The sequence below is a fragment of the Polypterus senegalus genome, chromosome 17 (assembly GCF_016835505.1).
Source record: "Polypterus senegalus isolate Bchr_013 chromosome 17, ASM1683550v1, whole genome shotgun sequence".
Lineage (NCBI taxonomy): Eukaryota > Metazoa > Chordata > Cladistia > Polypteriformes > Polypteridae > Polypterus > Polypterus senegalus.
The window spans coordinates 30,645,882-30,671,907 of NC_053170.1; the positions used below are offsets into that span (position 1 = coordinate 30,645,882).

The 26,026-nt window shown below is 36.8% G+C and overlaps 1 protein-coding gene across 3 annotated transcripts; it reads left to right on the forward strand.

Annotated features, from left to right (window-relative positions):
* Window positions 1-956: 956 nt before the first annotated feature.
* cep85 (centrosomal protein 85) lies at window positions 957-25,671 on the forward strand. 3 transcript variants are annotated; one of them, XM_039739492.1, is made up of 13 exons: window positions 957-1,062; window positions 6,626-6,759; window positions 9,867-10,630; window positions 11,246-11,376; window positions 12,050-12,167; window positions 14,004-14,189; window positions 16,878-17,030; window positions 17,135-17,289; window positions 17,374-17,491; window positions 18,126-18,176; window positions 21,301-21,408; window positions 23,990-24,212; window positions 24,693-25,671. In XM_039739492.1, the coding sequence occupies exons 2-13, from the start codon at window positions 6,642-6,644 to the stop codon at window positions 24,854-24,856; spliced, it is 2,289 nt and encodes a 762-aa protein (XP_039595426.1). In that variant the 5' UTR covers window positions 957-1,062; window positions 6,626-6,641; the 3' UTR covers window positions 24,857-25,671. The 3 variants fall into 3 exon arrangements, with proteins under 3 accessions (XP_039595426.1, XP_039595428.1, XP_039595427.1); XM_039739493.1 differs by lacking the exon at window positions 957-1,062 and adding an exon at window positions 7,072-7,127 and having other exon boundaries at window positions 6,668-6,759; XM_039739494.1 differs by lacking the exon at window positions 6,626-6,759.
* The last annotated feature ends 355 nt before the right edge of the window (window positions 25,672-26,026 follow it).

Genomic DNA, 26,026 nt, shown 5'->3' on the forward strand with positions numbered 1-26,026 from the left:
AAATGTCACCATGTGTTTTGTCTTTACCCGTTTTTCGTACACTGTTGACTTTTTAACACTTTCTTTCTCTCTCCTCATCCATACACACCTGTCCCCATTCCCACTTCCTTCCTGTCCCTCCCCCTGCGCACGCACCTTCTGTCTTTCTATGTACAGTAGTTGTAAAAACGCAGAGCCTGCCCTAAACAGAGTAAACAGAAAACATTAATTACAGTATGTCACAAAACATTCAGGTCTCGTTCGACTAAAAATAGATTAAAAGTAACTAAAAAAAGTACATACTTTGAATCATTTACACGTTTGAGACTTACAGCATCATTATGGTAAAAATCACTTTGTCCCATGTTCGAACTAGCTCACATTTACCAAAATAGACAATTTTGTTCAGTTCTTATGACAAAAAACGAAAAGTGATGATAGAGAATTATAAGTCATTACTGTATAATTACTTTTTTATTGTCCGTACTATCCTTAGTTATAATCTAAAATGACAATTGTGTTCGCTTTTATTCTCGCGCCACGGTTTTCCTACGATACTGAGAAAATCGAATTTGACATTGTTACGTGTAAATAAAAAAATGAATGTGTACTTAAACATGGCGGTTCAAATACACATTAACAATAGAAAGCAAGCAACGGCGTGATATTCAAGAACTGAAAATAAATCTCTCATGCATTTCTAAAACAAAACACAAGTAGAAATATGTGTTCAATATTAGTGAACATTGTTTCGAAGTAATATGGTACAGTGATAAAAGCACCGCGCAAGTGCAATCTAACATGCTCGTTCATGTTTGGAGCTTCTCACCCAATTATAACAGTTATTTCTATGGTACCTCCTATCCGTCGATAAGTATCCTATCGTTTAACAGGATTGTGGTTGTCACTTTTGACTGACATCAGCTATTACGAATTAGAAGATACTGTGGGCGATACCCGGAGGCGTATAAATGAGAGTTTTAACGGTTGCACGAAAAGAAAGTGTGTGGAGAGAAAAAGGGATTCATAAGAAATCAAGTGGCCTTCTTTTAAAAGAAGCATATCATACTGTGTTTTGTTAAGGTAAGGGTGTGTTACTTGCTACGGCATGTTATGAGCCTTTAAAGGTTCTCGAAAAAACCGCATATATTACAGCATTTCTGAAGAATTGCTAATCTTGGTTGCGCGGTTTATCAGACTAAATCTAAATTATAGAGTTAACATTGTCGTTTGCCCTTCTGTATGGTGGAACGAGTGATTAACCATTATTAGTAGTATATTATTGATTTAGGCGACCAGTCTTAATGTAATGATTAGGAAGGACGGAGGTTTCTGTTTATTCATACGTTTCGTAGGTGTCGCATCTCTGTAGAGATACGATTATTTCAGGTGGGTATCTCGCAGAGTTAACATCCTAGTTTAACCTGAAAATGTACTGCATAACACAGTACAAATATATTAGAATTTTTCGCTGTAGTATTGGAGCCTGCATTTTGGAGTTTGTTTACTTGTCAAACCGATACTCTGCGAACTTCTTTATTCATCAACTCCTTTGCGTTTTGAATTCTTTACCTGGACTTTACTAAACCTAGGACCTTTACTAGTTTTAAAAGCAACTTTAATTTAAGACGTCCATTTTAAATTGTTGCCCGTTTTCCTGGATTATAACACAAAATATGGTGTTACATAATGTCTGTAGCGTACTTTTAGTGTAAAATGTGTCCTACGTAGGATTGGTAGGGAAAACAACCATTTTTTTATATGCCATCACATATATTGTATTCACTCAGAAAAGCTGTTACTGTAAAACAGTTTGGATTTTGCTCTCAATAACAAAGTGCAAAATGTAGATTTTTAATTATTTATGCACTAAATTCTAGAAACCGAAATCTTCACCTCTGTATCTGTAGACTGTTGAATTATACCAGACTCGAGCTGAATGTGTCACCTATTCCTGTTCAATGATTTTAAATTTCCTTTCAGCGTTTCCTTCATATTAAGTGAACTTTGTCAGTAGTTGACTTGTTCATTGAGAAGGGCAGGTGTCTAAAAAAGCTCTTAGATATTTATGAGCTATCCTGTATGTTCCCTGTTGTATTACATAATACTGTTTGATAAAAATAACATCTGTGCTCCTGATGGAGACATGCCGGCTGTGATGTGTTGAGTACTGTATATAAATATTTTTTATTTTTGTATTCAGTATATTGTATCTTCTCACGCAATCGCTCGCCTGAAGCTAGACCTTCATCATGTCTGCTTCTCCTGCTTAATTTAAGCAATAGAAGTTATAAGTGCCCCAATAATGAGTGCAACTATGCAAGATCTTGCGTGGTTTCGGACTACCTGTGATGTTTGGCTGTTTTGTCAATTATTTTCAGTACACATAACCCTTACTAAAACATACATAAGCAAACCCAGTTTTTTCCAGTTCATGGTTGTGAGGAGAACCTGGGCCTATCCTAGCAGCATTAAGTATAAGGACAGAGACATCCCTGTACAATTTACCAGTGCAGTGCATGATACACTAATGCAAAAATTTCCTCATGGGGCACATTTAAAGTTATTGTTTTATGTTATTATATATCTTTTAGATACAGGTTTATAGTTGGAGAGGAAATTCCATATGTAAGTAAAAATGCATGCAAACATCACACAGACAATGCATATTTTTTTTTCTTCTCATAACTGGTTAAAGTTCTCATCAAATGTTGAATAATTTTAAGAGAAAATAGGACAGTGGAGTTGTTGCTGGCCTTCCCCCAAATTGCATACTGATTTAATTGCTGTACTCCTGTCTTGCTGTGCATGCGTTTCAATAGGGAAAGGATCTGGCATTTTTTTAAGGTATTGCAGGGGGAAAAGTTGGAAATGCCTGGTAGTTTGAGTTTAATGAGCAGTTTGTAGTTATGTGAAAAGGATTAACACCAAGCTCCTATTGTTTGCAGATGGGGTGTTTCTGATAAGCATTCAAAAGATAGTATCTATGCTTTCCAAAAGGCAGAGTTACGGTTGGCGTATGTTTGTGTTTATTTTAAAGCCAGCACTCCATTAGTACTTGAGTGTGCTACTTGAGACATTTTGTACTTGATCTGAGAAGTGTTTTATTATATTGTTTACATTTTGTTAAAAAAAAATAAAGGTGTAGTGTTTTTTCCCAGTGTAACTAGATATGCAAGTACTTGGTTTTATTTTTTTGTTTTTTTAAGGTGGGAAGCATTTTGACTTAGGAGAGAAATTTCATTTTGGTGTTATTAAGCATTACAAAGAGGTAAACTATTCTGTTTGTTGCTAAGGAACTGGTTTGTTGTGTTAGATCTTTTCAACTATGCCTGAACATTTTCCATGTGATGGTGGGGACAGTTAAGCCTGCTGACAGGTGATGAGCTTGTTACAGATGTTCAGTCCTCTTGCATCACTGATGGATATTTTACACTGTGCACAGGGAATGAACTTCATAGATATTATGACACTGTGTATTAGTTCATCCATGTATAGCCGTAACCATTTTTACATTGGAAGCAGACTTATGCATACCTGATTATTGCAGATGTTTTGCAATACTGAGGTTACTGATTAAATGGTAAATTAATCTGTGGGTGACCAGTAATTTTATCATTCAACATAATATACTGGTATTTTAGTAATTTTTAAATTTTCTGTCACTGGTTATATTGGATCAAGAACTGCAACATCAAGATCAGAAATGGGGGAAACAGTTAAAAGGCATTTATATTGTAACTTTATATTGTAGATTGCAGATTTGTCTCTTTCTCAATTGCATGATTATTTGCCAAAGGCAGTCCTTAAACACAACAGAAGTCTATACCATTTTGCAGAATGTAATGTTAAGCTTTGCAGTGCTTTAATATTTACAGACCTCATATCCAAGGCTAATTTATCAGTTAGAGAGGGTCCACATCTCAAGTACTCGCATTGGAAGCATGGTTAATTCACTTTTTTTCTAGTACACTGAAATGTGGATCATGTATAGTTGCCTACTTACTACCAACCCCCAAATGGTTTTGAAGCAAATCTATTCTAATGCTGCAGTTTCAGTGGTGCTGTCATGTTGATGGGTAATGTCAACTTTTTCAGCATTGACATTGCTTTGTAAATGCCACCACATGGGGTGAAAAAACTGGTGTTTAGATTGGGCCTTTATAAAGACTAGAACAGAAGCATCCATCCATCCATTTTCCAACCCGCTGAATCCGAATACAGGGTCACCGGGGTCTGCTGGAGCCAATCCCAGCCAACACAGGGCACAAGGCAGGGTGCCAACCTACCACAGGACACACACAGACACCAAGCACACTCTAGGGCCAATTTAGAATCGCCAATCCACCTAACCTGCATGTCATTGGATTGTGGAAGGGAACCGGAGTGCTCGGAGGAAACCCACGCAGATACGGGGAGAACATGCAAACTCCACACAGGGAGGACCCGGGAAGTGAACCCGGGTCTCCTAACTGCGAGGCAGCAGCGCTACAACTGTGTCGCCCGAAGAGAAGCATATTTCATGAATTAAAAGGTTTTGTTTTGGAAAGTAATTGCATGCTTGCCTTCTAGAGGCAAAGATATTTAGCCTGCACATAGCAATTAAGTGATGAGAACCAAATCAAGTATATATGCATCCTTTAATGTCCTTATTCAGTACAGATGTTTTGAATGATGGCACAGCCAATCTTAAAGAAATTGTTTATCATAGGTATTGTTTTTGGTTTGGTAATGGTGACATTGTGGATAGCATTGCCTCATATCCCAGCTGTGAGTCCATTTTGAATTTCATGTTTGTGAATTTTCATCAGAAGCTTGTAGGTTGTTTATACAATTTAATGAAATGTCGACTCCATTGTACGTGAGTGAGTGCTATTAAATGACCTGGCATTTCTTCCAGGGCTAATCCTAATTGTGTTACTGCATTTAGTGGTGATTTTTTTTTTTTTTTTATTTAATTTTGGATCTAACTTCAAGTCCAAATGCCAGACAATGTGCATGCAAATTTAAAAGGAATTTTCAACCCAAAAATATTGTTTTCCATGTATTTTCAGTAATCGTTGACCTATTGTGATCTTGTTTTTATGGAGTACAGAGTACCTATACAAATTGAGCCTCAATGGGAACCAAAGCTGAAGAAACAGCAAATATTAAAGTGTTTATATAGAAAAATTTCCGTTTGCTAGTGTTGCATACTCCATATGTCTAATATCTTGTTGTGTCATCACAAGGTAGTAAACATGTGTTTTTATCTAAAATATTGTTAAATAAACCTTTCAGAAAATCCTTTTGAACAGTTTGGGAGCATGCTCAATTCAAAAAGTCCATCTTGCTTGAAGATCTGGCTCCCTAATCACTTATTGGTCAGAACTCCTGCCCAATTACAGCTCCTTCACTGTGCATCATTTCCTGTAATATATTCTCTCTCTCTCTCTCTCTCTCTCTCTCTCTCTCTCTCTCTCTCTCTCTTCTCTCTCTCTCTCTCTCTCTCTCTCTCTCTCTCTCTCTCTCTCTCTCTCTCTCTCTCTCTCTCTCTCTCTCTCTCTCTCTCTCTCTCTCTCTTCACCCCCCCACACTGCATGGGGACCTAATCCAGGTATTTAAAAATCCTTAATAGCATTAATAAAGTAGACCCAGCAATATTCTTTCAGCTTATGGGTAAATCACATACTTGCACATCAATGGAAATTAAGGGGGGATGCATTTTAAAAGTGAAACCAGAATGCATTTTACGTTGAGTTGTGGGACTTTGGAGCAAGCTACTGAGACATGTAGTTGAAGCAGAAACAGACAACTTTTTTAAGAAGAATCTGAATGAGATATTGGGACAGCTTAGCCATTAGCTAAACAAATGGGCTCAATGGACTGAATGGTCTTCTCTCGTTTTTCCAATTTATGTTCTATCAGCCAGCAAAGTCTGGTGAGAGAGCAGTATAATCGGAGATTAAAAGTACAGAGAGTATGTGAAAACATTATTTGTTGGAAAGAGTACTATGTATTCAGTGTTATGGAGTCATTACACACCCTTCGATTCTTACTCCTCACTTTGTAATTAAAACTCATGTATTTATGACGTTAATTGAAATCATACACAGTACTTCATCATAGCCTGTGTGAATCATCCGGCTACTTTTTAGTACTCTTAACCTGTTAAAATTCAGGTTTAAAGGCTATAGCAATGGTATTGTGGCTTACAGACCCTGAATAACATTAAACATAAGACTAAACTTACAAAAAAAAAATTGTTTTAATTTATTTTAATCAAATCAGTGTGTCATATTGAAAAATTTAACACATATTACAGTTTACATTTAGTTGGAGTCTGTAGATTTTTATCAACACTAACCTGACTCTGATCCCAAAGCCCTGAATGTATTTGCACATATTCAAAATTCAACAAGCAAGTCAATTCAGAGCTGCAATTTTTTAAAATTAACATTGAAAACCCAGAAATACAGGTTTATGGATTATTGACCAACAAAGGGATTTTGGGTGCTCAATTCACAAGCTTAAATATGGAGTGAGCAACAATTTTATCATATGCATGTATTCCAGTGGACAACTTTTCAATGAATGTAAACATTTATAACCTCAAAAGGCCTTCACAAATATTTTTAGTTAACCTTGTAACAATATATTTTTGTAGGGCTTTCTTCCTAAGCATGGAGTGGAAAACTCCATTCATTTCTGAAAAGTTCCATGTTCGTTTTGGAAGGCACCCAAGCCCAGCTGACAGTGGGGACACAGGATTGGGTACAACACTGTCGGACAGTGCTGAAGGTAATAAATCCTACAGATCGGATAACAAATACCTCTTAACTGTCTCTTATGGCTTTCTCTTCTTCCTTGCATAATTTATACATTTGACTGGTATAGCTTTTAACATATTGCTGATGTTTTACAAGTTGCACAAACCCACTTTGGAAGTTGGCATGCAAATTTGTAGTGGAACAAGAACTTTTTGAATTATCAAATTAACTTCCATCCAGGTAGACACAGATAAAGCCCTTTCACATGGTTACTGACTGACAAATGTTTAATTATGAATAAATGAGTAGTGTAACAGAAGGAATCGTTATAATTTGATTGCAGTGCAAAAGGGTTCCATCTTATGGATGAAGAGGGCTATTAGATGTTCAGGATCTGTGGTAAGTTAAAAGGCATTTGACAAATGATTGCATCTAGAAGTCAGTACTACTGTATAAGACCAATACTGTAATGGCATCAGAGAGTGACAAGATGTTGCACATTGATAAGTACATGTAAAGTCAAATTCTTTCTTACATGTGAGAACAATGATTCACTGGAAACTTGATTCAAAATAAATAATCCTTTTCTTTGTTGTATCTATCTTTCTTTGAACAGTTTCTCTCCTTGCCTTAGTCGCTTTATTTACTTTATGCTTGTCGAACTGAATGCACTTGCAGTAAGTTTGATGTGCCATACACCTTTAAAACTACAACCTAGACTATGCAGTGTAACTAGAGAGGGGGATCTATTAATATCGTTAACCTTTCTACACTAGTTGCTGTGGATGTACACACTGGAATTTTAAAAAGGATACAGCTTGTTATATTTCATGGCTCAATAATATATTGAATAAACCTCTCTAATAGAGGTTTTATTTGCAAAGGACTGTGTGGCATATGATGAGGTATACCAGTCATTTGTTTGAGGTACATAATGAACTAGGGATTAACTGACTTGGATTATATGTATTTTTAATATACAGACTGAAATTAAGAAAGTGGAGTTGTGGGATGTGTGTTTTTTTTTTTCTCTTTCAAAATTGCATATCCACTAAATGATTTGTATACTTTTATTAGGTAGTACTTTATTTGCCCCAAAGGGGGAGTTTGACAGTCAGATTATAATTGTCGCTCTTTAAGTTTACATTTCCTTATAAAGTTTTTGAAATGTAAGGAGTGTATGTGGTAATTTTCCTTTTAACTCCAGTGAATAAAATCGTGACTCTAAACTGAGTTAAAAGGATTAAGCACTGGCGGGTACACAAATAGAATATGCATGTGCAGAATTTATTGGCAGTTGATTAATTTTAAAGAAAATTTGCCATGGATGCTAAAATATTGCTAGTTTTATGTAAATGGGCATTTTTAAGGTAAAGTCCATCTTGATCTTTTGTGTTTTTTGCCTTTGAAAATAAAACTTTGAAACTGCATTTTTACCATATTATAAGCATACATTATTCCACCCCATAATGATTTCTAAATTGATACAGTTTAAGGAGAACTGCACAGTGTTTGACAGAGCTTAAAGGTAACTTTTTTTTTTTTTGGTTATTGGTGTTACGAGTATTTAAAATCTTGCAAGAGCCCTTTTCACTTCTGACACTTTGGTAGCTTTTTTAGTATTACATATTCGTCTCTGTGGTCTGGTGCTGCGGAGGTGATTTACAGCCTACCAATAGCTTTATCAGTCTGCAACCTGCTTGTTCTTGTAAATGTACAAGTAACTTGAGGCTTTTGACTATATTTAACTCTGTTGTAATGCATTAGGTTATGGAAATTGTCAATTACGTAATTTTGAATTATACAATGTTTAATGCAGATGGTCTGAAGGTAGCATTTAAGTCACTGTTTTACTAATTTTAATTTTAAGGTTTAGTCTGCTTTTAATGTGAAATTGCTTTAAGTCTTGACTGCAGATGAAATAAAACTAAAGGTTTTGAAGAATAAGAATAGCTGTGCATAATGCCCTTAAACCAGTGGTTTATAAGCTTGGATCTGGGAAGCAAATGTGACTGTAGGTTTTTGTTACAACTAGATTCACAATCTTTTTTTTCCCCTCCCCCTTACTGCTGTGCCTTTCTGAATGCAGAATTTTTTTTTTCCCCTTTAAGACCTTTTAGAAATTTCTGTTTTTGCTATAATTTTAATTGCTTAACTCTTGCTTTTCTATTTGTGTCCTTTTTTTCTGTGTAGTTTGATCCCTTCATTTTATCCTGATAATGACAATTTAAAAACCAGCAGAGCTGACACCCAGGCAAGTGCTTCAGCATCAGACCCACTAAATAGTAAATAACTGGTTAAGTCAGGACACCTGGAAAACAAGAATGAAAATCATTTTGAAAATATTGTTAAAAATTAAGTTAGTGTGGTGTGGGGTAACCCCACCCCATCCCCACCAAATGATTGCATCTTTCTTTTTCTATTCCAATGTAATGTGTTATTCTGGGATCTTATTCCCAGCCGGCCCCCCAAAAAAACTATTTTGCCATAATCACTGTTTATTTCCCAAAGGATGTTGCTTGGTATGGTTGTTACTATTGTTCACTTGCATGTTCTGAACATCCTGTGACAAATGACAAAGTAAACAAAATTCATAAGTATACATGTAACCCTGTGTGTGCTGAGGGGTAAGTTTAATATGCACAGTTCAAGGGAGCCAGTAATCGTCACAGCTGCGCCTGTCAAGAGACAACCTGCTGCATCTGGTAATTTCTGGCTTGCGCAGAGACAAAGAATCGATACCTTGTAATTAAGGGACGATAACTGAGCTGTATACCAAGATCTTTTGCAAAATTTTTTTTTTTTTTTTGTTTTTTAAACTTTCCATTTTATCTATCCATCCATTTCCAGACCAGGGTTGACCATTGGAGAAAATATTGTATGGATTCATTGTCTAAGGCGCTACTAGGCCAGCACTAGAATAAACAAGTATACTGGCTTACTCGCGGACATAATTTTGCTGAGTGATATTTGTCAAAAAAAATAGCTCTTAATAAAATAGGAGTTAACGGTTAAAAGCAGCACTTGAATGTGAGCTATGCAAGGACCTTTTGGATAATGGTTTTAAATGCAACATGTGCGCTTTCTTTCCCTTTGACTTTTTTTTTTTTTTTTTTCCCCCTCCCCCTTGACTCTTAGATTTTTCTGCCTCCAGTGGAAGCTCTACATTTCAGCCCATCCGGAACCAAGTCACCATCCCCACAGCTCATGTGATTCCATCTACTGCAGGCATGTCTCCTTCTAGACCGAATATGGTTAGGGAGCCTTTGACTTTAAAGCAGATGAGTTGGGCAACATCAGATAATCCAGACTTAAAAGCTGGATTCAAGTCTAAAACTGAGATTTCAGTGCCCCAAGTAAGCAGTACTGTTAATGGAGTTGTAACTAACTTGCATTCATTACCTGTGGAACCTCCTAATCCTCATACAATGGTACTGACCAGGCTTGATCATTCACTGTTTTCTAATGCTGAATTTCTAAACCCGGATGATAGCCGAAAATTTGACATGCCTGCCATTGAGCGAACTTTGAACCAATCTGCAATGCAGGACACCTTTTATGCTGATCCCAGAATCGAACTTGCCAAACAAGGAGTTGCTACTGAAATGGGTAAAGAAACCCATTTTTCAGTGGACTCTACATACGAAACACTCTTGGAACAAAAAAACAAAAATAATACTTCTAGAAATCACTGCGAGTCACAAACTGGAATAAAACCCACCAGCTCTACATCTTCAGGAGTTTTGTTGGGTGGCATAAATCCACAGTCTCAAATGTGGTTAAAGGAGCAAATGAACAGTAAAGGTTTCAATCTTGGTTTACCGCAGCACTCATGTGGCCTTCTTGCATGGCAGCAAAAACAGGATTTTGACAGCCTCCGTTTGCAGATGGAGCAAATGCAGGTTAGCTATTTAACTTCTTTTTTTTATTTTTTTTTGTTGACAATTAATTTGTAAGTTTGTTTTCCACTGTTTCAGAGAATTTTAGACTATGCAAAAGCCCAACTTCCTGCCACTGTTCTTGCAACCTGCTTAATTTATCATTGGAATGATGCAACAAATGGTGGTAGATCAAATACCAAATTTTATCCAGTAGTGTGTTTTTAAAGATTTTATTTAAACCCCTCATAAACTGGAATTAAATGTCAGAAACCTAAGCACATAGTAACAGGCTAAAGCCTTAGGCTAAACGGATAAACCATATACGTGGTGAGCATTTTGATCATTACAACTGTAATATAAATGAATTTTTAAATGCCCACCTCCCCATCCAACCATTCAATTATGACTTTCATAATATTGCATGAACATTGGAATTTTGCCTATGAATTAATAGTAAAAAGTGAACACTTTTCAGTTTAAACTCCTTCATTTCCTTGTCTGAAGTAAGTTAATCCAAGCTGTTAACAAGTACTTTGGGCATTAAGTGCCCTGGAAAATTGATGGATAAATTTGAACTTTTTTTCTTAAACCCATACTTTACAAGCACTTAATTTTTAATGTGTTCTTAATTTTCAGCTCCTAAATGGAGGTGCTCCTAAATACCCTACAATATATCAACCAATTTTACCCCAGGATACCAGTAAGTGGGATACACTGATCAAAGCCAATGAAAACCTGTTGAAAGAAAAGGAGATGGTCATTGAGCAGTAAGTTTCTTCCAGCTTCATAGATCTGGTGAATGTTTGGGTTGTAGATGTTTTACATAAAGACCACCACCACTTCATTATATAGAACTAAGCTTGTTACCTGTCAGAAGCCAGTGATTGATGACATATTAAAATATTTGATACCTTTTGTCCAATGTGTATCTTCAGTACCCTCCCTCTGTATCCTTGTCTGAGCATTTCCATAATGCCTGTTTTTTTTTGTGTTTTTTTTTTTTTTTTTGGACTCTGCTATTTCAAGATGCCTTACTCACCCTGTCTGCTTTATACTTTTGTCTTTGAAGGCGACTCTCAGACACACGAGGAGGAGTAAGGGTATATGAGGCGTGCTGACACTTCCCTTTCAGTCATGTCACCAAAGCCAAACATGTATAGTAGATGAGAGCAAAGCTGCTATTGTACCAAAATTTATTATATGCAATTGTTGACTCATTTAACTCTTTGGGATACATGTTAGCACATTCTATGTCGGAATGTGATGACCTAGTAAGCCATTGGTTGTCTTAACTTTTGTATTTTGAGTTTATTGTAGGTTGTGAAGTTAGCATTAATCTAGTTATGACTCCTTGAAATTTAAGGTGCAGCTTTACAAAAAAAAACTATTTTGTATTTAGTGGCAGCCTAACTTCATGTGTGTGTGTTTTTTTTTTAATAGACAAAAACAACTGATCTTTCAGCTTGAACATAAGATGAGAGAAAGTGAGCTTCGGGTACAGAGCACTCTTATTGGTAGAAATTCCTCATATAATGATATCTACTTGTTTCGACTACAGGTAAGTAATGCCAGTTGAAATGATGGATCCAACTAGGTATAGTTTAAGAATGCTCTTGAAAATTTTCTTCTAATGAAATTTTGAATTTACTTCTGACTTATAGTGGGAGACCAGCGTTCACATTGCAGGTCATCTCTACATAGGGGTTTGTATGTTCTCCCAGTCTCTGCATGGGATTCCTCTAGGTGCTCAGGTTCCCTTCCACAGTCCAGAGATAAGCAGGTTAGGTGGATTGGCGGTGCTAAATTGTGTGTGAGAGCCATGTGATGGGTTGGCAACCTTTCCAGGGACCCTATGCTTGCTGAATTAGGCTTCTGCTCCCTGCAACCCTACTCATGAATAAACCGGCATAAATGGTATGGTGTTAATTTGGAGTAAGTTTCAGGAAATTAAGGAAAGGACTTGAATTTACTTCATTTAGTCCAGCATTGGTTTAGCTTTGAGTGGTAATTTAAAACTTGAATTCCACACACCATTTTATGTGCCATTGGTTATTCAAGCAGAATATATAAATCTGAAAGTTTGTAGCAAAATATACATTTTCAATGAGAAAAGCACTTTTAAAACTACAGATGTTTAATCCCATGACATGGTTAGATTTATGACAATGTAAAGTAAAATACTTCACCAATACATTATAACAAGAAATGACTGTTGGATTACTAGAAAGATAATTTTCATCTAGGTTTCTTCAAGGAGGGCCCTGCCTGGCTCCCTACTCCTGATGTCATGCTTCTAGTCCCCTTGGCCCACAGCTTCTGTCTCGGATTAGCTTAAATATATCGCTCCTGCAAGCGAACTATGATTCTTAGTGTGATGAGAGAAGTCGCAAAAATCAACCAGAATGTTCAAGCAAATTCTAGAAAAAAGCAAGATGTAAATCTGTTGAGCAGCTCTCTCGTTTGCTAGCTAAGTGGATGTAAGATACGCCCAGAGGCTGGCACACAAGTGAGGAGGGCCCCGCCCCCTCTGCCTGCTGCGTATCTCTTGCACTAATAAATCGGTACCACAAGCGAACTGATACTTGGCGCGATGAGCGAGGTTGCCAAAACATTCAAGAAATTACAGAAAAAAACCCAATCTAAATCTGTTAAGTAGTTTTCTCGTAGAAAGAATGAGAGACCAGACATTGGATTTTATATATAGAGATGTACTTTAAGTTGCATGGGGGGATCTAGTCAAATCTGATCAGCTCCTCCCCCGTAATAGATTTTAATCTTAATATATATGAGCCTTTTGTTGCATCATCAGTCCTTGAAGTTTCCCTTAGGTTTCCTAAAGATGGATATTTACAAAGAGTTGTATCATATTTTTGAGAATTTTAAACCATTTTACAGTTTACAATTTTCTACTTGGGCTGAAAATCTAATTATAGTAATGTGGAGTGCACCACAACTAAGTAATAAAATAATTCAAAGGTGTTATTCTATTATGTGTTTTCAAGAATGCTTGTAACAAATGATCTTGGATTGGAAATGTCTAGAAAGTAAACTATAGGTACCCTAGAGCTCCTGTGAGGTTGACTTTGATACGAGTCACAAAATATTCCCAGGTAAGTTTGATTGTTTGTTTGGTGCTTAGTTTCAGCATGACGTTCCTAGGTATAACCTGTGTATCATTGTAGTTTTTTGTTTATTTTTGATTTGAAAGAATAACTTTATTCAAAATAAGAAATTTTACGTCTTTGAAGAATTAAATTGTATGGTTCAGTTAAAAATGTTAATAAAATGCAATAATGGGAGATTATTGGCATTCTTATCCTATGCACTTTTATGTGGGTTTTATTTTCTCTGCTCTCGCCATGATATTCTTACTGTGTAACACTTTTACACTTAGGAAGCGCAAAGAGAAAATACTTTCTTAAGAGCTCAGTTTGCTGAGAGGATAGATTGCTTTAACAAGGAGAAATCTGAAGCGGAACAGAAGTTGGCTTCTGCTGAGGCAGAGGTTCGAAGGTTAAATGATTCTCTTATGGAATGTACACAGAAGCATACAGAAGAAATGAAGAAACAGGAGGACCGGGTATGTCTGTGCGGGGTGTTTTTTTTTTTTCTCTCTCTCTCTACTTTCCGGTCTTGGGATACCAATATTAAGTGCATAAGTTTTTTCTTTAGTATAATACAATGATATGCGATTGAATCTTTGCATGTAAGGAGTGAATTAGCAATTTGACAAAAAAAATTGCTAAACATGTCCCCAGAATCCAGTAATTCCCTTCACCCCTACTGCTTTTTGCAGTTGTAGAGGGTAGAAGGAACATCTGGAATATGTAACCACAGCTGCTGATTTTTGAGTTCTTGACAGCAGCTAATTAGAAACCTGTCATTACTTGTATTTGTGCTGTATATAACTTTTAACCTGAAACCCTGAACTACTTCATCTGACACTTTTTTTTTTTTTTGGAAATATTTCAACAGTATTAAGTTACCTATGCCCTAAATTGCATACATACCTATAATTGTGCCACATTTAGTGGAATATGACTCTCTTAACCTGTAACACCCTTACTTCTTGCCTGCAGCATCAGCATAACTTGGTGAATATGCTAGCTAACATGTGGGCTTTTCAACATATTAAATGGCATTGATGTACCAAAAAAGTTTATTTTCTATGCTTGTGTGTGTACACACACACTTATTTAATCTATTCTGCACCAGTAAATGGCATCACAAGACCTATGGTTCCCAAATGTGTAACTCTCTGTAAGGGGGCAGTGGTAAGTACTGCTGCCTCACAGCGTCAGGGTTCAAATACCCAACTGTTGGTATGTTTGTATTTTAGTGTGTTCTACCATCATATGTATGAATTTTCAGCAAATATACGGTATAACAATAGTTCTCCTTTAGGTATGCATATTGTTTGAAAACTTTTTTTTTTTTTAATTGGTCTTAATTGGCAAGAAGTCAGTCAGTTAAGGCATTGATTTAATGCATGAAAATGGAAAAAATTGTCAACCATCCCCCCCCACACCCCCATGCTGCATACATGTAGCGCAATTTAAATGAAACTTGTACACTGCCTATTTCTGTTCACAAGTAACAATTATAAAAGGTTTTGGAACTTGAATAATACAAATTCTAATTTATGGGTTGTAAATTCAAAGTCCAATGCATTATTTTATTAAAGGAAAGCTACACTCCTGTTAAGGTCACATTTACTTTTAATTTTAAATTTTTTATTTATTTATTTATTTTTTTAAATACTGGGAATTCAAGTGTTATTTAAACTTGTTAGTCATAAATAGTGTTATGAAAAATGTAACATTTTTGCATCCTTACTTTCACTATTTAAGGCTAGTGGCGGTTATCCATAGCATTGCACTGGTGAGAAGTGCTTGCACAAATTTCATTTGCATTCTGGAAACTAATGTATTTTTTATCAGAGTATAGCATCAAGTCATTTTAACTTCTGGGATATTGATCTGCTCAATTAAGTAGCAGAGTGGGTTGTTAATCAGTTTCAGCTGCTTTTGGTGTTTAATGAAATTAACAGGTGCACTAGAGGGGCAACAATGAGGCAATCCCCACCCCCAAATAGGAATTGTTTAACAAGTGGAGGCGACTGGAAATTGTTCCCCATACCCCCCTCCTCATCCTTTCTGACTGGTATTTTCCAAATAGTTTTGCATTTGGCTACAGTCTGTATCACTACTGGTAGCATGAAGCGATACCTGGACCCTACAGAGGTTGCACAGTTCAACTTCTCCAGGATGTCACATCAATATGTGCCATTGCCAGAAGGTTTGCTGTGTCTCCCAGCACAGTCTCGAGGGCATGGAGGAGTTTCCAGGACACAAGCAGTTACTGTAGGAGAGCTGGACAGTGCCATAGAAGGTCCTTAACCCATCAGCAGGTCCGGTATCTGCTCCTTTGGGCAAGGAGGAACATGATGAGCACTACCCGGGCCGTACAAAATTACTTCTAGCAGGCTACTGGTGTGAATGTATCTGACAAATCAAACTTCATGAGGGCCCAACATCCCCTAGTGGGCCCTGTGCTCACTGCCTGCCACCGTGGAGCTCGATTGGCATTTGCCATAGAATACCGGAATTGGCAGGTCCACCACTGGTGTCCTGTGGTTTTCACAGGTAAGAGCAGGTTCACCCTGAGCACATGTCACAGCTGTGAAAGGGTCTGGAAAAGCCATGGAGAATGTTATGCTGCCTCTAACATTGTTCAGCATGATTGGTTTGGTGGTGGGTCAGTGATGGTCTGGGGAAGCATTTCCATGTAGGGATACAGACCTCTACAGGATAGAGAACTGCACTTTTTGACTGCCATTTGGTATAGGGATGAAACCCTTGGGCTCATTGTTGAACCCTATTGCAATTTTATTAATAGTATATTTTCAAAAACAAGTTTTCCTGGTGTAATTTTGGTTGTCCAGATGCTGCTTCATTTTTAGTATGAATGAAACAAACAAGTTTCTGATTTCATAAATATTTTTAGGAATAAATAGATTTGTAGGCAAGGCAGGTTCTTGTATTCAAAAAAGCATAACTGGGCAGACTAGATTTACTTTAAATATATTCGAATGTGAGTACAATTACTGGGAGCTGTATATACAGTGTGGTCATGTAATTTTTTTTTATTTATTTTTAAACCTTAAACCCTATTTAGAGGTCTTTTAATTTGTAAAATACATATTGCTGTTAACTGTTTTGTAGTAAATTATGGTTTTTTGTTATTTATTTATTTTTCTCTCTTCCAGATTCGAGGAAGAGATAAGCACATCAATGGACTGAAGAAAAAGTGCCAAAAAGAATCTGAACAAAACCGGGAGAAGCAGCAGAGGATTGAGACTCTTGAAAGGTATCTGGCAGACCTGCCAACTCTGGAGGACTACAAGAAACAAAGTAGTGAGGTAAAATTTTGAAGCTATAGTTAATATCTAGTTTCTCTTAACTGTATTTCTGTTTTTATTAGATGCTATTTTAAAAAATGTCTAAGTGATTTATTTCTTTTAAGCTTAAAGATCTGGAACATAGATGCAGTTTGTTGCAAGATACAGTATCTGATCTGGAGACAAAATTGTTAGAGGCTCGTACCAAGTGTAGAGAAAAGGAATCTCGCCTAGAAACATTAAAAGAAAAGGAAAGTGAACTCCTAACAACTGTGCACAGGTAAACGCTGCTGGGCAGGAAAGTTCTATGAAGATCTTACCTGGGGTTGTGTGTTTCTATTTAAATTGTATAATTTATTTTTAGTTTACAAGATAAGGTGAAGCAGTGCTTGGATGATGGTGCTAATTTGCCCTTGACTGACTTGGATAAGCTAAAACATGAAAACCATTCTCTCAAAGAAGAACTTGAACGGGCTAAAAAGGTATACATACACCTTCTGGTGCAAGTAGTATTAGGGAAGTTTATTTTTGTGTAAAGTATGTTTGTTGCCGCCTTTGTGGCAAAGTCGTTCTTTTTGACTGAAAATAACCCCATAAATGGTTTTATTTAGCACCTTTCAACAATTAACAGTAACTTTGAATGCTGTAAAAGTATAGTAATTTATACAGATTTACTACTGCTGGAGTACAGGAGAGGTAAGTGAATTTCTCCTGGTTGCACAGTGAATCAAGGGTAGAAACTGAAATAGAATAAAATATATAGAGCCTTTTCAAGTTGGCCACTGTAATTGAGACTAAGCACACTTGCGTTTTATATTCCACAACTGCACTTACCTTAAATAAAATAATAAAATAAAAGAATAAAATCTTGTATGTGTACTTTCAATTACAACATGCTTTGCTACCTTATTCCGATTAACATTCTGAAAGGTTTTGTCAAGATAAACTCAAACATTGTGTACATGTCCATTCATTTTGATCTCATTGTCCATAACGAGATGGACTGCACGTTTCCTGTAAGCAAGTTTTGGATTCCTGTTTTAAATATGTGATTTAAACCATTCTGAAATAGCTATCTGCTACAGAACAAATCTGAATTTTTTTTTTTTTAAATAGATGATAGAAAAACAGCTGAAGAAAATGGAGCAGGTTGTATCAAAAATAAGGGTAAAATCTGCTTTGTTTGGAAATTGTATTGGTTGCTTTGATTGAGCTATGCCATACATGATGATTTATTTTTTGTTTTAGTAACTGAAACCCTGAAAAATGTGCTAACACTTTTACAGTATGATTCTGTATGTCATGGTAGGGCAAGGATGAATGCACTTGTACTCGTGTGTGTGTGTGTGTGTGTGTGTGTGTGTGTGTGTGTGTGTGTGTGCTTACACAAGTTAGGCAGGTTTTATTTCAAAATTCTACACAACGGTCATAATTGGAACCTACTTATGTGCATATATACCGGCCATAGCCTGCAGGTCGGTCGCCGTGTGAGGCAGACACAAGTTTAATTAGAAGACATGAGGTATAAACGAGACTTTGTAACGGAGTTAAAATTGCTGTAGCGAGAAACTTAAGTGCCAGGTCTTGGCTAACATTAAATAAAGCCATGGATATCGCAAGATCACACGAGAGCGGCTCATGTGAACGGACTGTAAACGCAGTACGAGTGATCACTTCGATGAATCAAACCTGTTCAAAAAACGCATAACACAATTGAGAAGGTAGCAAAAGAATATGAAGCGGGTGACGCATACAAGCATATTCATGAGTGCAGCTACTTCAGAAACAAAGCACGGTGTAAACCTAAAGTTTAAGTTAAGTTCATAGACAGGCTGTCGCTGGCGTTTTATCATGCCCACGACGAATATGATATTTGCACGATACAAGTTTAATGAGAGGACACTGGGTATAAACAAGAGTTTTGATCACTTTGTAACTAAGTTAAAATTGCTGGTGAAGGACTGTGCTTATTCAAATTCTGTGAGACTGTGTTTGTGGGGGGATTGACAGTTAAGGTGGGGGGGATGTCATCATCTCCCCTCCCATTCACCTCATTTCATTCACTTCATTTCGGTCTGAGCCGAGCTCCGCACCTCACGCAGTCTTGCCGTTCTTTTTCCTTCGTGTTTAGTCCTCTCTCTCCTTTACTGATTCATATAAAGAAGAATTGAGATGCGAGAGACTGTCTGAGAGATTGACAGTTAAGGCAGGTGGGGGAGTCACTTCACCTCATTTGATTTACTTCATTTCGCTCCGAGCTGAGCTCCGCAGCTAACGCGGTCTTGTGGAAGCAACTTCGTGACGCTGCCACCAAATACTCGCAGAAAAATCCACAAGTTAATACACACGCTGTCTCGAGTTTCTCCACACTGAATCCTCCAGGCACTACTGAGTATAATCTAGTTTTGAGGGTTAGGACACCAATAATGTTACTGAAAACCTTACAGCCACCGAAACTTTAACGGCACGAGACTTCAGGTAACGTGTCTGCAAAAGAACCTAATTGAGGCAACTATTTTTACTGGCAGTTGCTCAGAGGAGAGTTCGTATTCCTTTCATCCCCGTTTATACCCTCTGATCTCCCATTTCAATTCAAATGCCTCCAATTTCCAGTAAGGCTCTGCTTCGTGATGACAATTAGTCTAAGGGACAGACCCTACAAAAGGTTGTCATTGATTTGAGGCAAGATTGTTTTTCTCCTGGACAACTATATGCTGCATGCTCAAGAGTAAGCTCGCACAGCTCCGGTCATATTACATCCGGAGTGCTGAACTGACAACGTGGTATACAAGGAGATCCTTAACAAATTATTGATATATTTTTCTTAACTTTAAAAAAGGTGTACTTTTTCTTAATAAAAATTTAAAAGCAGTACTTTGCCCCTGAGAAACGTGGGGGATATGTATGAATGTATGGATGGATAGAGCTGTGACACATGCACCTCAGTAACTGCCGCTCCGTCATATTCGGCCTGGGGGCACTGCAAGCGGTGGCTTGGGGGAATTTGCTGCTAGTGTAGTGTCCCTCAGGCGGTTCCTGGCCGCAGGCGATTTCACTGCCCAGCCATCACACACGGCTGCCCCATTCTTTCTCAGTGGGGGACTGGTAATGCTACAAGCCGTGATCCAGTTGTGGGTGAACTGGGCGGCAGGGGGTAGCATTGTAGTGTAGTGTTGGCTGCCTGTTGAATTGGAGCAGTTATGGGTGATTCACTACCAGCCTTTGGCCACACTGTCTTCGTTCTCGATGGGCAGACACTGCAGGCAGCATACTGTAGTGGAGGGGACTGTGAGGTGGGCTGGTGATGAACCGCCCCTCGCCACCCCATTCATTCATTCTCCATATCAAGCCTGCTTGTACTGTTACGTACATAGCACAAAGTTGTCTCTTGTCAGTACATCAGATGGGTGCCTTCCTGCTGTGATAGCATGTGCAGTGCTGTGCAGAAGAGCTCATCTTAACCTTTTGTCTTCATCCTTCAAGAATGTCTCTGAAACACAAATCTGATGCAAGTGCTGGTGTTATAGTAAAGAGAAACCATCACCATTGAAAATAAATTAGAAATAAAAAGGTTAGAGTTGAAACTCCATCATTCATTGGCAGAGCACTTGGTTACAGTTGGTCATCAGTAGCATTTATTAAAATGTACCTGTTCCGACTTCCATACAAATTCAACTTAAGTACAAACCTACAGTCCCTATCTTGTATGTAACCCGGGGACTGTGTGTGTGTGTGTGTGTGTGTGTGTGTGTATATTAGAAAGTATCATTGCAATTTTATATTTAAAAAAAAAAAAAAAAAGGAACACAAAAAGAATCACTAATTTTCATGAGAAACCTCCAATTTGCTAGATAAATTCTGGAAGCTTTAATAGTATGGTCATTCTCTTCAGAGTTCTCTGAAATTCATGTCAAAGGATTGTTTTAGCTGCAGTTTTGCAAAAGTATGGGCAGGTGCAACTTCTATATGGTATGTTTCTGTCATGGACTGTGTTCACTTTACAATTAAATACTTAATCAGTTTCCCATATCACTGTTTTTGCTCACTTGGAAGTTTATCCTGATAATGTGGAATGCAGGGAAGAAATTACACCTGTATGGGGTGACCAATGATTGATTTTTCCTGCCATTATATTTTGGAATTACTATTTGCAGTCGGGTTTTGCTGTTTAGATTATGGCAGTTCTAAGCAACAGTCATGTCTAATATTGGAAGCATTTTATAGAAACTTTTGTGCTGTGATATCTAAGTACATTAACACTATTTTATTTTAATTTTTCCTACTTCAAAAGATGTTAGAGGACCAATTAGCTAATGAAGAAGGAACAAGTAATGCTCTAAGAGAGGAAATTATGATGAAGGAGAATAATATACAGCAGCTCCGTTTAGCTATGAGAGAGGTAAGTGTTGCCATCATGTAAAAACTGTTAAATGTTTTAATTCTACTTTATTTTGCCGAGTAGCTAACCTTATCTGTAGTGCATGTTGGTGAAGGAGGACATGAGGTGTCTTGATACCAAAAACAAAAAAAAGCCCTATGGTTTTAAATTTTGTACTTTCCCCTTTTGAAGAGCTGACAAAGCATGTGTGGTGGGGGGTGTGGTTGTGTTTTCTTTGGTTGGGTTGTATGGAAGGTAAGCCTTTATCCATTACTGACATGTTTTTTTTCTGATGCTTTTAGTCTGCTACAACTGAATCTTTTGTAAAATGTCTCCTTGACAGGCCTTTCTGAAGGGCAATGTGAATCTGTTGGTTTCAGTGCATGATATTTTCAAAAGATTAGATATCCATGATAGAAATTAGAGGGGTGGGGATCGATCTGTTCTTAACTCAATTTTTCTTTTTGTAAGAACTTGATTGCTTTGTATGGATTGCAATAAAATTAATAAAGGAAAAAAAGAAAAAGCTGCATGTCCCAACGGTTTTATACATATGCTTCTTAAAATGGAGAATTTCTTTGTTGCTAGTTTGGATTTTTTCTCTCTCCTGCACACTCTTTTAGACATGGTGTAAATAGGAATTCTCTAAACAGTATGACTTGGTTTATCCTTTTAATATGGACTAAAAAGTGTATAATTGTAACTAAAAGGTACCTCCTTCATTTCATTACTGTTGTCAGATATTTTTTGGAAGCATATATTTAAATTCTTGTTTCACTGAATTTTGCATTAAATGTGAGAGACAGTTGGTGGGATCCCGATTAGCTTCTGTAATTCCATGGAGCACAGACTTTTTAAATTGATATTGTGTGTCGTATTTGCGAATGACACCTTAAAGAACTGTTTGATTAGGAAAAATGTCTACACATCTTAATATCTGGTTTCCTATTTGCTGCCTCCTCTATATAGAATTTACTATATTGAGTAGATATTGTCTTCTATATCTTAAAGTATTATCTAGGGCCCTTTTTTATTTTGAGTTATAAAGAATTGGGCTTTTATTTTTCTTTGGGATTTTCCATTCATTTTAATTGTGAATGGCCTTTGTGGTAAAAGGGGTGACGATCTACATCGCTTGAGTGGGTTATGAATACAATTGAATAGTTCAAGAACTTCCAGAATTTGTTCAGAAACAAACATGTTAATCCCTTCATCTGTGCAGGGTTATCACTACTTAGTTTGACTAAGCAAAGCTGTTGTGGTTTCTTGGGCTTGAATGGGGTGTTTTTTTTTTTTTTGTTTTTTTTTTTTGTTTTTGTTTTTTCCCTCCTGCATGGCTATATGTTCTCATTTAATCTTGTGAATGGTGAAATTGGTGCAAGTATTTCAAGACCATTATCCTGGAATGGGTCTGTGCAGTTGTAAACTGGAGCAGCACAGGTTGGAGTAGCAAGAAGTGTGTGGAGTTTTTAAATATACTCTATGCAGATGTTAATGGTACACAATACCAATCCAAATTCTTATCCATCTTCTCAAAGATAAGATTTTCAATGAACAATCATGGCCTAATTTGTGAAACAGTTTAATATGTATTCCCTGCAGAGGATTGGTGCCCAGTCCAGCCTGCTTCAGTTTGTTCCCTGTACTTCTGAATAGGGGGTAGCCCTCCGTGACCATTAAATGTAATACTTGGTATGTTAAGTAAAACATGTTGAAAGATAAATTATGACTCCGTGATATTGTGAAAAGGTATTAATTTGGTGAAATGTTTGGCAGTTCGTTTTAGCAGTACTTTCTACATATTACAGTTCTTTGCAAATTTTACATTGTCTCAATATGTTCATATATTCACCATGTGTCATCTGTAAAGGAATTGTTCTGAACATCGCACACATTTACCAGGGGCTCTGTTTATTATGCATAAATTGTTCCAGTGATTTGAAGGTGCAACATGTCAGTCTCCTTTTAAGAACCGAATTGAAGATGCCATTTTCACATTTCTCAAACTGGTGTCCTATGTGGGGTTATTTCCTGGCTTACATCTAGTGCTGCGACAGGATCCACCCATTCCACATCAACCCTGAATTGAATTTATCAGGTAGCAGGTTAAAATTTTAGTGTTTCTGGTATTAAAGATGACAAGATTTTTCTATTAGGCAGTGGTTAGGGTTCTAAAATTTTTGAATTTGTACTTAGTTAATATTCCTATGGTTTCATAGTAGAAAACAAATCTGATCCTGTTCTCTTCTGTATGATTTCATGTGGGTGCCGTTATTGGCAAACTGTCTTGCATTTTTAAGGCTTTTGAGATTTTTCAGAGTATTTATATGTAGTAAAAAAAGGCAAATTAACTAACTTTTTGATTGTCATTCCCCACCCCGCTGGATATTGTACCACAATGAAACCTTTGCATTCAGAAAGCCAAAAGTGAACTTATTTTTATGGTTGTTGAGGATTCTAGGTTATTCACAGTTTTAATGTGAATTTTTGTATATCGTACTAATGAATCCTAGTAGTAGGTTGTTTTGGGTTTCGTTAATTTTCTGTTTTGTGATTGGAATATCAGGGTTCTGTATCATAATTGGCAACTCATTTATTTCAGCTTTCAGCCCAGAACCAGGAGCTGATAGAAAAGACTCTCATACTTCAGGAAACAATTGGACATTCAGAATCGAAACCACTGCTCCCAGAGATGGCACAACTAACCAGGAAACTGCATTGTGAGATGTCCTCATGCCTACGTGAGCTGCAGTCACTCTGCAACATTCTAAATCAAAGATGTCAAGGCCGAGATCCCAACCTCTCCCTACTGCTTGGAATTCGATGTAAGAATACTTTTTTTTTTTTTTGCATTATTGTTTTAATTGTTCGTATGTCCTGTAGTTATGAGGAGGGGGTGTGCAGTTTCTTAGTTGTGTCCTTTTCTGTTGGGACAGTGCATTACATGGTGACGGAGCTAGACCTTAAACAGGCTTCCCAAGATGTCATTTGACATTAATTCAAACTAATGTGTATGTTAGTAGGACAATAGACATTAGTGGATACATGTTGCTTTCTCAAATACATTTTGTAAGGATACTTAAGTTACTTTTTGCTAATTTTCAACGAAATAATGAACGCAATTTTTTTTTTTTTTTTTTTACTTTTAATAATGGTTGCGAATTGTCTTAACCATAAGCTATTTGGGCAAGCATTTGTTTTTAGCCAAATGCTGCCAAAACAGCAAATTTTCATTTAAGACTTAACTCTATATAGTTCATTTAGAGTTCATGTTAAAGAAGTTTATTTCAATTTTGTATTTGTAGCTACGCAGTACCCTATGGATGATCAGGATGACTGGCAAAATGTAGATGTTCTCTCCAAGAAGTTGTCGGATATTCAGCACCTCCGAAATGAAGTGGAGGAGCTAAGAACTACTATATCAGACCGATATGCACAAGACATGGGTGACAACTGTATCGCACAATAACGCTTGTGATTATTTGACAGTTTGATGTTGCAAATGTATATAATGTATACAGAACTGGTTCTTGTCAGAAATATTTGCAAAACAAAAAGTTCTTTAATCCATATGACGGCCTTTAACTTTAAAGATGCAAACCAGTCCTTTCCCTGCTTCTGTTAATGAAGTTTCCATAATTTGGTCTGTAGCACCAATTGAAGAAATGAAACAACCATCTTTGCAGAAGGCCACTTAAAGAAGAAATCTTGATGTAAGGGACTTCCCCACACCCTGCAGTTAAAATGCACCTTTTATGTTTTATGAACTACTGAGATGCTTTCCCTTTTGGAGAGTGGTGCGTTTTTGTTTTTTGTGGTTGATAATCAATTCTATTCCTTAAGAGTGGAAGGTATATTCAGAGTTTGAGTTGCCATGCTTGGTAATCTGACTTTAGCATTATTCATGTGAAAGAATTCACGGTAGTTGGCTGTTTGTTTGTTTTGAAAATTAAGTACTCCTTGTTATGGATGTCCAAGTATGCTCCTGCAGCTGTGTAAGCATTTTTAATTTTCTAATGTGCTGTTTGTTTTAACCCCCAATTCCTCCCACCCTGCATCTTTTAGACTTGCAATTTAAATGTAAGGTTAAACTAATAACCTGCATCACCATAGTATTTAAATCCGGTTGGGATGATACACTTCAGGAATAGTGTCCTATTTTAGTATTAAAGTTGTAATCGTGGAATCCAGTGAGAAGAAACCTAAATTATACTAATTATAAATTTTATTTTTATTTTTTTTTGTGTGTGTTTGTTGCGCCAGGACTTTTTTTTTTTTTTTTTTTTTTTTTTTTTTTGGCTGTATCCATGTGTTTTGATATGTACTTTTATAATTTTGATACATTCCAGATAATACCTATTTTAATCGCTGAAATTGTTTACATTCCATATCATTGTTTTAATTTTGATATTTGAGGTTTAAATGCAATAGGATTTTTTTTTTCTCTCTATGCTAAAATTGATGGGGAGAAATAGTTTGATTACTGTAGAGCTATCAATCTTCTTTTTGCCACCCTCCAACTCTGATTCCATTGCATAGGAGGGTGGTGGTGGTAAAGCTTCATCTTGGAGGGGGGTGCATGTGTGTGCACGCATGTCCATACTTTATCATTTTGTTTTGTGGAAGTGTAGGATTACCA

Excerpts from the sequence above, each read along its gene's own strand:
- cep85 (XM_039739492.1), top strand. The coding sequence starts at position 6,642 with ATGGAGTGGAAAACTCCATTCATTTCTGAAAAGTTCCATGTTCGTTTT. Across the intron at positions 14,190-16,877 it reads TGAAGAAACAGGAGGACCGG|ATTCGAGGAAGAGATAAGCA; the intron begins GTATGTCTGTGC and ends TCTCTCTTCCAG. Across the intron at positions 24,213-24,692 it reads CCTACTGCTTGGAATTCGAT|CTACGCAGTACCCTATGGAT; the intron begins GTAAGAATACTT and ends TTGTATTTGTAG.